The following is an 11514-nucleotide window of genomic DNA, read 5'->3' on the forward strand; positions in this document are numbered from 1 at the left end:
AACGCTGATGATGATGAACATCGGCATCACGCTACGTCGCGACTCGCGGCCAGTGCAAATGAGCATCTCGCGTAGCAACTAGAAGTTATATTGCGGAATTTTGTGCATCCACTTTCGCCGGTACAAGCACGCCAGCACTGCATCTTAGAAACTACACACTTAAATTTCTTATTTTTTTATAGTGCAGCACGATATAATCGACATTTTTTAGATTTTTCTTTTTTATTACATTTTTCCTACGAATAATAAAAACTAAGGAATCGTAACTCCCATACTATTACAGTTTTAAATTTGGTTCCTTTTGATTTGTCATGTAACGTCAGCCTAGTACCGCTCAAGGTCACCTAAATATTGCAAATGTATTGAAAAGTGTACCTAATGCCGGCTCTTGATATAGGCGAACGCGTTGGCCAACGCGTCTGCAGACGCGTTGGCCCAATGTGTAGAACGGGCGTTCGCGCGTTGGCCGTAGGTATTTAGACGTTGGCCGACGCATCTGCGAGCTTGCCGCGCGGGTCGGAAATGTCGGCAAAAGATCAAAGGACATTTGTCGCAAGCTTCGCGCTCCATCCACACATAGGCCGCGCGATCAGTTTGCCCGGAGTTATAATTATGATAATTATTATAATATGTAATAATTTTTGTATGTAATAATTTAATAAATAATAAGTAGGTAATAAAATAATTACTTATATTATTTTAATATTATAAAATATTATGTAAAAGTGAGTTTATTTCTTTGTTTGTTACGTTTTCTCGCCTTTTATTTATTTATTTCCAGAATACTCTTTAAAAACTTTTTCTTGTCCACATTTACAAAGTAATTATAAGCTGTGAATAAATAAACAGCTGCAGCTGTTAGCGACTAAACATCCATTTTGAATCCGTCCGCACATTGGCGCGATCCAAAGCATACTGAACGACCTTCCTATGTGTGGATTACTCACAAACGCCGTTGCAAGCGCACTGCCAACGCGTCTGCAGACGCGTTGGCCAACGCGTTCGCCTATATCAAGAGCCGGCATAAGGTACACTTTTTTAACAAGTATTGTGGAGCATCTTTTTTGACGGAGTTACTTTTCCTTAGTTTTTATTATTCGTAGCATTTTTCATTTTACTGGAGAAGTTTGACTTAATTTGGCGTCGTTACATCTATACTAAATATTATAAACTAGATGTTCCGCGCGGCTTCGCCCGCGTAGTTTAGGAATTTCACGGAAACCGTACATTTTTCCGCAAAAAAATAGCCTATGTCCCTTCACGCGGTCTATTTTTCATGTGTGCCAAGTAACATAAAAATTGCTCCAGTAGTTCTTAAGATAATAAGCAATTTCAAATAATTTCCCCCGTTTTTTCCACATTTTCCTCCATTTCTTCGCTCCTATTAGTCTTAGCGTGATGAAATATAGCCTTCCTCGATAAATGGGCTATCTAACACTGAAAGAATTTTTCAAATCGGACCAGTAGTTCCTGAGATTAGCGCGTTCAAACAAACAAACTCTTCCGCTTTATAATACATATTAAGTATAGAATATAAATACGAAAGTATCTGTCTGTCTGTTACCTTCACTCCCTTAAACCGCTAAACAGAATACGATTTACGACGAATTTTTTTAACTAACTCATTAGACAAAAATACAAACGATGTTGCATGCAAAATCTGGTACTATTCTTATTATGTACTATGTAGGTATTGATAATTATTAAGCAACTTTGCAACTTTGCACAAAAACTATCTATCGAGTCTAGACTCTAGACAATTAACACATCTACAATCATGTTAGTCATTAAATTGTTGATACTGATAATCTGATGATATGGGTTCCGTGAACGGGTAACATGATACAGAAACAATGCGCTATTAAGAAGATAATCGCTTAAAAGAAATTTCACATCGTAAAGTGTCAGCACCTGCGTTTGATTACAAACCATGACCTACTGATTGAATCAAAATGCCCATTGTGTTATCTAATCAAGGGACTCTAAGGACGTATAATAAGTATACAAGTACCAGCCACTGTTAAACTGATATTCATATATTATAATCAGTTTAAATCAAATCTATCCGATTAGTTTTAGCTGGAATCTCATTTTCATTACAAAATGTAGTTATCTGCCTCTACGAGAAAAATTATACGCTTTCACTGGCATGTGGATACAAATAAAAAATGAAATCTAAACTGATTATATTTCATTTAATATGTATTTTATTTTAAGTGAAAATCCTATAGTCCATTGAAATGTTACAATTTAAGGACCGAAAATTGCATAAAGGACCGAAAATTGCATATTATATGTATTTTGTTAGAGATCTCTAAAAAATGCAAAGCTTTCTAAAACTCATGTAACATTTCAATGGACTACCACTGTTTTAAATAATTATGTAGTTAATTAGGTCAATAGCTTTAAGTGCACATCACTATCTGATTAAAAATGGCGTATTCTCTCCTCACGACAGTTTCTGAGGTCGTTTAACAGGAGTTTATCTAGATTCTAGCGCCTTTGATTGGCTAGCGTCAAAATTTTAAGTGCCTGATAGACGTACGAACTTAAGAGGAGTCCACACCGCCGTTTTTCCATACAAACGTTGTCCCCTGTTTCCTCCCTGGAAAATGCCGGTAGAGTTATTTAATGCCAGTTTCTGAGGTCGTTTAACAGGAGTTTATCTAGATTCTAGCGCCTTTGATTGGCTAGCGTCAAAATTTTAAGTGCCTGATAGACGTACGAACTTAAGAGGAGTCCACACCGCCGTTTTTCCATACAAACGTTGTCCCCTGTTTCCTCCCTGGAAAATGCCGGTAGAGTTATGATTTTTCCCTGAACATTTATGGCTACTATTAGCATGTCCCTATGTTTTCTTTTTTTCATAATTTTATTATTAAGAAAGATAAGAACCTCCAAAAACACCCAGAAAACAAAACTGGCTAGAATATACAAAAGAAAAACATACGAACACAGCTCAAGCCTTGCTTAGGTTCTTAATGAAAAAAGTACTTAAATCGGTTAAGTTTTGGAGAAGGAATCAGCGGACAACGAATCGAAGATTTTCTGTTCTTTTATTAGAAATTTTGTCGTGTTGTCTCTATCGCGCTCTGCGGTGGGAGACTTGAGATTGGTGATACAGCAATACATTTTCAAATGTATGTACCTATTTTCAATTTCTCTCACCTTTGGTGTATCCTCTTAAAGTACGCGGGTTTTAAGTTCGCGAACTTACTCGGCTCGCGTCGGTGACACACGAGAATCGTTCACACTGGATTACCATGCCCCCAGGCTTGCGGCCCGCGGCTCGCGGCTCTTTGCTGACACACAGGCGATTAAGATCGTCGAGCAATAAGTCCGCGTACTTACTCGCACGTCTGTCACCACTTTTAGCCCATCAGCTACGCTGTTGATCAGATATTATCCTGTCAAAAATCCTCAGAAACCTGGCATTATCGATGCATATCGAGCGAGTGGCGAGTGTCGAATTTCACGACCTTCTGATATCGACTCGCTTACCGGCGTCGCCGATGACGTTGCGTTGGCGCCGGCCTCTTCGCTCCGTGACTCTTGTCAGTGCTCACTGCTCGTAATACCGACTTAAAAACCAGCTGCCATAATTTAACCGTGTAAAAAATATTGTAACGTACCAACGCGTCCAATTGAACAGGAAAACGGATCATCAATAGTGATAACTGAGTAGGTACTATTTAGTCATTGCATTCCTTCGATCACGTATATTAGTGATCGAAGTTGCATTCGCTAATTTTGACACCGAATTTAGATGTCAAATGTAAATCCCGTATATTTTCGATATCTAACTTCCCTATCGGAACTAGTGATGCAATTCGACCAAGTACTAAGACGCTTACTGAAGTCAACTCTGAGAACGCGAAATATAAGATCGTACCTAGAATATACACTAAATCAAAACTTCACGAATGTAATCTAAGGAACGCACCATATTTAATCAGACATAATCTAATCTGTACGCCGCTAAAGCCTAATTGTGTCATCGTCTGAATTAACGCAGGCAGACTAAAAGAATGCCATTCTTTTTTGGTCGGCTTAATCGAGCGCCAGAGTGATTCACGCATGCCGACCGCACCATGCACTGTGCAGTGCGTGTCAACCACCTATTTACGTCCAGGACGAAGCGCAAAATAAACAGCATCAAAGGGACGTCGGATTCCGTTTGCCGGTACACGCCGCGAGTCGCGACCAAAACAACATCCATTGTCTACGGATGAGTGGTTCCCGCAAATAGAATGCGTCTGCTCTGCATGTGCGAACCAATGTCTTGGACACTACTACAATCTTGTAATCCGTCATGTAACATGTTTCATGTAAAATATAAATTTAGGTCTTCAGCGCCCACCAGAGGGCGTTATCGCCCACTTTGGGAAAGGCTGCTATAGTCCATTGAAATGTAATTTAAGAATATCGATAAAACTTTTCGACATTTCGCGTCAAAGAAAGAATTTTTTTATCATGTTTTGAAAGTGTGTTAATTATAAATTTGTTTCAAATAAATGCAGAAACCAATAATTAAAACCACACATTGACCTCAGCAGTGAGCAGCTTAACAAAATAATATAATATATATAATTAATAATAAGCACCTAGTATTAAATCATCAAAGTTTAAAATTTCGGTTACGTAACCAATTAAAATGTGAATAAAATTATTACTTATTGAATTACTGATTTATAGGAAATATTAAAATAATATTATTGGAACAATTACAAACATGTAATTTAAATACACAAGTCATTTTAAATCACTTATCATAATTTTTTTTTGTAACTAGCTTAGATATTAAATTGCTGCATTAAATTTGTCATAGGCTTATTGACCAGTAATTCTTCTGGAGAAGGCAGACCTTTTTGAGTGTATTCCTACAAATAATAAAATCTAAGAAGGTAACTCCTATATACCTCAATCGTTTTGAATTTGGTTCTCAGGTTCTTTTCTTGGTTCTTTAATATGGCAAAAGCTACAAAACTCTATACTCCACTCCGGCTAACTTGTCGCTAGCGGTCATTGTCAAAAACTTGGCATTTTCCATATAAACCGCAATTGACAATGAAGTGTCTGATATTGTTTGTCATGGTTTAATATGGAAAATTACAAGTTTTTGACAGGGAGTCAATGACCGCTAGCGATAAGTTAGCCCGAGTGGAGTATACATTCAAATTGACAAAATAAAGCCGTTGACAATAACTGTCACTTCTATAACTACGCAAAATTCTTGCATGTATTCAGGTCTCTTTTTGCATAAAGTATGCATGTATTCGGGTCACATTTTGTAGAATCGGAACAAATTTTTTGACACAGTTACTCTTCCTTAGTTTTTATTATTCATAGGTGTATTCCTTATAATACATATATAACACTACTATACACAGACATATTTATAGTTCAACATATTATTATAGATGATTAACCCTTAGATCGTGGAAAAACGAGACACAATAGAATTTCTATTGTGTCTAGGTCACCGGTGACCGTATGGGGCATGATGAATTAATTGTAAATTGATTATACTATGCAGAAAATATACTAATAACATAATAATATAATGGATCAAAAATGCCTTAGTAATATGTAATCAGATTGTTTCAGTTTCTGTAACTAAAATAAATAAGCTAACCAAACATAATATTCCAGAAAATAAAAAGACGTCACAATATATTGTTCACAATGATATGTCAGACTGATGAAGTAATGGTATCACACAAAAATAGTCTTATCTTATCAGTGGGTGGAGCTTATCAATGCAACAACATTCATTAATAATTTAATGACATTATCAGTTGAAAATCAAAGCAAATGTGATAAAATTCTACTGACCTTTCATCCTCGGGCTGCGAGGTAGGCTGTGAATCCTCCTTGCCGTCCGCTGTATCGCCAGCCTGCATTCCGTCTGAAGCAGCTTCTGGAGCACTATCACAATTCACATTCACTGCACCACTGATCGCATGGGACACTACAGCACTCACTGGGCTACCGAAACCCTGACTGTCAAGGCCCGGCTGAGCCGTGTTAGTCACATATGCCGTAGAACTGACCGGCATAGACACTACAGGAGAATTAGTTCCGGACACAGCAGCTTCAACTGAAGCGACACTACCCTGCGACATCACCGGAACAACACCACCATAGGTTAATCCCATGTTAGTTTGGGATTGGACTACATTAGCGTGGACTCCGCTGCCCATTCCAACGGGCATGGCCTGCTGCATTGACATTGGTATATTCTGGTGAGCCATCGTCACCTGTGGCACCGACTGATTAGGAACATATTGTACGCCACCCATCTGCCCTTGGCCGCTGACTTGAGTTTGTAACATGTTCTGGGGTTGGGCCATGTGCGCTGGCAACTGTTGACCAACATTGGCTTGCTGCATGTATATAGGATCTGAGCCGGGTATCTGCATGCTGGGCTGATTCCCGTCTAGAGCCATCTGCATATTCTGTTGGGTCATGATCTGTATATTCCCTTGAGGAACATTACCCTGTTGAGCAGCCATCGTATGGACCGGAGCCTGCTGCTGTCCAGGTAAACTCTGAAGATTAGTCGGCAGAGTTGTGCCCTGGGGTTGAGATACCATCGGCTGCAAGTTGGATGGAAGTGTTGCACCCTGCTGGGATGTAACAATACTAGACAGCACCTCCTGTGGTAGAGTCTGGCCCTGCTGATGCTGAGGGATCTGAGACTGTTGCGTGTGGTACTGAGGCACATTATGTTGAGTTTGTACCATTGGTTGCTGAGAAGATGAAATACTAGCTCCGATCATGGATTGATTGGCTTGTTGATTCACAGCTTGGTTGTACTGCGGCTGAGGCACGGCCATGCCCTGTTGTTGCATTTGTGGGTGCATCCCCGTCACAACGGACTGCTGCGCCTGCGATGGTAGTTGATGCATCTGAGTCTGCATCTGCGTCATTTGCTGGTTAGGTATCTGAGTGGGTATTTGCATTTGCTGCATATGATTTGGTATTTGCTGATTCTGTAGAGCCTGCATTTGGGCCTGACTAGACAAATGTTGAAGCTGAGCCTGCTGCGGTCCCATCGGCTGCTGCTGCTGCAGATGATGGCCTTGACCCATATTGGGTATCTGGGCCTGTTGCATCTGATAGTTTTGTTGTTGTTGTATCTGGGGGTTGGGCTGGCTCTGCATTTGTTGCATCTGGAGCTGCTGCATCTGTGGTTGCTGCCCCGCCACCTGAGTCAGCTGGCCCTGGTTCGGCATACCCTGCATTTGCTGCAGTGGTTGTTGTATTTGCATGTTAGTGATCTGCGCTTGCGGCAAATGTTGACCGATTTGCTGCATTTGCTGATTGGGAATTTGTTGCATTTGTTGTGGCATCTGCTGGTGCATGGGAATCTGCTGCATCGCAATACCCTGGGACTGTGCAATGACTTGTTGCAGCTGGTGCTGAGGGAAGCTCTGTGGGATCTGTTGAACTTGCTGCTGCTGGGTCGGCTGAGGATGGTTCTGAGCAGTGTTCTGCATAGTAATATGGGTCATACTCTGGGGATGTTGTTGACCAACCTGCTGGGTCGTCTGTAGATTTTGTCCCTGCATCTGTTGAGGGATTTCTAGCGGAGGTGATTGTACTGACACGGCTTGGTTTACCGGCATCTGTTGTTGTACTATATTGATCGGCTGGGTGAGTGACTGCCCAGGAGACGCCATAGGAAATTGCTTCTGGACATTTTGCTCAATTTGTTGCACTTGAACACTCTGTTGATCTTTAGGCCCTTTATCGTTACACATATCATCATACTGATTGTCATTTATAACACAACCACTGTCCGGAGCTTGGAGGTTATTCTCGGTCACGTCCAAGTTGTTGTTCAAACTGATCGGAGGGTTCTGTTGAGTGGTAGTATGATCCAAATAGTCCATACACATCCAACGGCCGCGACGAAAAGGTTCCGTGCTCTCTATCTTGACCACTTTAAATCTCTCATTCCGCACATGCTCCTGTATCTCCTTCATACCTTCTTGTGGTTTCGCATTACCGATAAGATTAATAATGCTGCCCGAGCCGGCGTTCGTGACGCTGACGTGCATATCATTCGCTTCCGTGTTGTTGGTGTTGGCCCCCACCTGGTTGGAACTGTTTTCCTGGCCGACGATCGCGAGACCGTACTGAGAACTGGTCGGGATCACGGGCGCACAACCTAGCGATGTACTCGAGGCGTTGTAAAACACATCGTCTTTCGAGAAGGTGTCCTCAGAGTAACTGGGTGTCTCATTCTCTATGTCGGTTACCCTTGAGATGTCATCGGTGTGAGATTCATCCAGATCGTCAGCGGAGTCCTCGCCTGCATCAGTGCTCACCCGAGACCCAACAGTGACACTGGTTATCTGAAAGGAAGATATTTTCCTTGGGTTATGGGCGGATTGAAGACTCGTCGGGTGAGTCACTCCCTTTTCTGACTCGTTAAGCCGTAGAGATTCACTCGTAGTACGATGAACAACGTTGTTATACTTGTTTTTTTCGCTAGTTTTATGTGACTTTTGTATCAGATTGTCAGCCATTATGCCGTCCCGACTCGAATGACTACCTAATGAAAATTTCACTGTTTATTGGCCTCACAGACATTTGATAGATTTCTAAACCACAAATATATAATCTAGAGAAAACATTTTACACTCACAATTTCACAAACACGATAATTATACTATGAAAGTTCTTAAAATTCATTAGTAAACACACACAGATGTGAACATCTTTCAGACGGCAGCAACATGGCGGCCATTTATGCGCAATGCACTATGGTTGACAATTTGCAGTAGAGTGTAGACTAAATTAATTTAATTAATCATATTACTCGATAGATGTCACTACTTGACATTATATATTTTTCACTTTTCAGTGCAAAGCAAACATTATTTTAAATAAAATATTAATTTTTAATGAAATATGTAACAATAGACCTTTTTGTATTTGTAAAAATATATTAATCTACTCCTTTTGCAAAATTGCACCAATTTTGTACGGAGATTTTAATTGTGTCTAATCTGTGCTATTTTTAATTTTAGTAAAAAATTATTGTAATAGATGGCGCTAATAATGCCATGGCAGTTTTGGCAGTAATAAAAAGATGGCGCTTTGTAGATTTAAATTTCTCAGGAAAACAACAATATCTCGAAGAAGATGTTTTATTATTTAGACGACGATCTTTAAAAAAACTTTACAATGTGAAAGTAATATTATAATGTCAACATGATATCGTTTACTGTTCTGATAATCTGATAATCTTGGATAATATTTTGCTACCATGCATGTTTAAATTTTAATCTTTTTTTACTTTTGAAGCTATTTTGTTTAATATTTCAGTTCCTAAATTTTCCACAGATGCTTTTAAAATGTAAAAATCATCTTTATATTCATCTTTTCTATGCCTAGGACCGAGGACGACAGAACTTACGGTCTTCTGGAACTTAATGTACAGTTAACTGAAAGTGCCATCTACCGGCACAAAGAAATGTTATTCACCAAGACATTGAAAATGTGCTGCGTGTTGTCTTTTTGGAGGCTGGGCTGGGGCATTCAATTTCCACAATGAAGGCTTTTCCTTGGAATACCATGAATTTTTTTGAGGTGATTAATTTTTTTTTATCTATGTCCATCCTTAAATTATGTAAATTATGTAATCTTAAATCTAATATTAAGTACTTATACTTATACTTTTTGTTTAAAGTATCGAGGTACTGGGTACATTTGTAACTCATCTGGTGCTGCGAGTGTCAATATATAATCACTTACAATCAGGTGATCCGTTTGCTCCTTATAGGTAAAAATATGAGGGTTAGCTATAAATAATTATCACAGTCTAGGTTAAAGTTGGATCACAGAATCATAAACTTAGTTTACGATAATCTGGAAGTTAGAACTGTGGTGGCATCTATGTGGCATCTATATTGTATTGTAAGTATTGTTCTTTTTCTCTCTAACTAACCAAATAAAATATTTTATTTGGTTAGTTAGACATAAATAACTATGACACCGCAACTTATTGCGCCGACATTCGATAAAGCGCGGACGGCGGGAACCGTACGTTTTTCCGAAACGATAATTATGCTACTAGCTGTCCCGGCAAACGTTGTTTTGCCATATATTTTTTTGTATGAAAAATAGATGTTGGCCGATTCTCAGACCTACTCAACATGCTCACAAAATTTCATGAGAATCGGTCAAGCCGTTTCGGAGGAGTATGGCAACGAAAACTGTGACACGAGAATTTTACCCATTAAAATCGGTTCAACGGTGTGTGAAGAGCGTGACACACAGACAGATAGACAGACACACTTCGCATTTATAAAATTAGTATGGAAGTATGGATATTATTTTGATGACGTCTTATTTCTTTTGAATGTATACAGACAGTGTGTTAGTGTAAATACCGTTATCCTTGAAACCATCAAATGAGCCCATCAAAATGAACAACTTTTTCTATGAGAACAATGCTGGGAACTCAAAAAAATCCGTGTTCACACCCATACAAATTGCCGATCCGGGATTCCGTATGGGTATGAAGACGGCATTTTTTTTGAGTTCCCAGCATTGTTCTCATAGAAAAAGTTGTTCATTTTGACGGGCTCATTTGGTGGTTTCAAGGATAACGGTGTTTACACAAACACACTATATGTATATTGGACAAAGATCTCCAAAAATATGTACTTACTTAATTCTTAGTACTTTTGCTATGAAAAAAGATAATCAACATTTTTTTCAGGCACTTGCAAGTTGCAACAGCTCACAGTGGTCAGTGGTCAGTGCGGTCGGATTCTACACTAGGGTCGTTGAGGAAGTGATTATGAGGAAGAGGAGGAAGAGGAATTGTCACTCGCAAATTTAGAGGATGCGGATGAGGTAGAGGATATTTTTTGAGGAAGAGGATGCGGATGAGGAAGAGGTTGAGGAATGGGATGATAGGAAATTATAAATACTAGCGGATCCAAACCAAAAGCCTTTGTGCAGTCTGTACATAACTAGGTACATACATTACACAAAAAATAATTAAAAGGGCATTTTCCAGTGGACCAAACTATGAATCTATACCGTTCTCAAAACACACAGAATAAAGAATCATCAAAATCGGTCCAGCAGTTAAGAGGAGCTCAGTAATATAATACACAACACACGCACACAAAAATAATCGGCTAAGTGCGAGTCGGACTCGGGCACGAAGGGTTCCGTACCGATATAGAGAAAAAATAGGCCAAAAATTGTTTTTTTTTTTTTGTATTGGAGCCCTCCTTAATTTTTATTTTATTTTATTATAAATCATTAAAGTACACCTACAATTAAGGACTTTGTGAAAATTTCAAGTGCGTACTATTACTACCATTATTGATTACGAGCAAAAAAGGCCAAAAAAATCAAGTTTGTTGTATGGGAGCCCCCCTTAAGTATTAATTTAATTTTGTTTTTAGTATTTGTTGTTATAGCGGCAACAAAAATACACAATCTGTGAAAATTTTAAAAGGCTAGCTATAGCCGTTCTTGAGA

At 39.2% G+C, this 11514-nt stretch overlaps 1 protein-coding gene across 2 annotated transcripts in view; it reads right to left on the bottom strand.

Annotated features, from left to right (window-relative positions):
- Positions 1-8758, bottom strand: part of LOC121730528 (protein bunched, class 2/F/G isoform-like) — a 182784-nt gene extending 174026 nt beyond the window's left edge. For both annotated transcript variants that reach the window (XM_042119616.1, XM_042119615.1), the window contains exon 1: positions 5836-8758. In XM_042119616.1, the coding sequence (XP_041975550.1) occupies positions 5836-8537 (2702 nt within the window). In that variant the 5' untranslated portion in view covers positions 8538-8758. The remainder of the gene's footprint in view (positions 1-5835) is intronic.
- Positions 8759-11514: the final 2756 nt, after the last annotated feature.

The sequence above is a fragment of the Aricia agestis genome, chromosome 9 (assembly GCF_905147365.1).
Source record: "Aricia agestis chromosome 9, ilAriAges1.1, whole genome shotgun sequence".
NCBI lineage: Eukaryota > Metazoa > Arthropoda > Insecta > Lepidoptera > Lycaenidae > Aricia > Aricia agestis.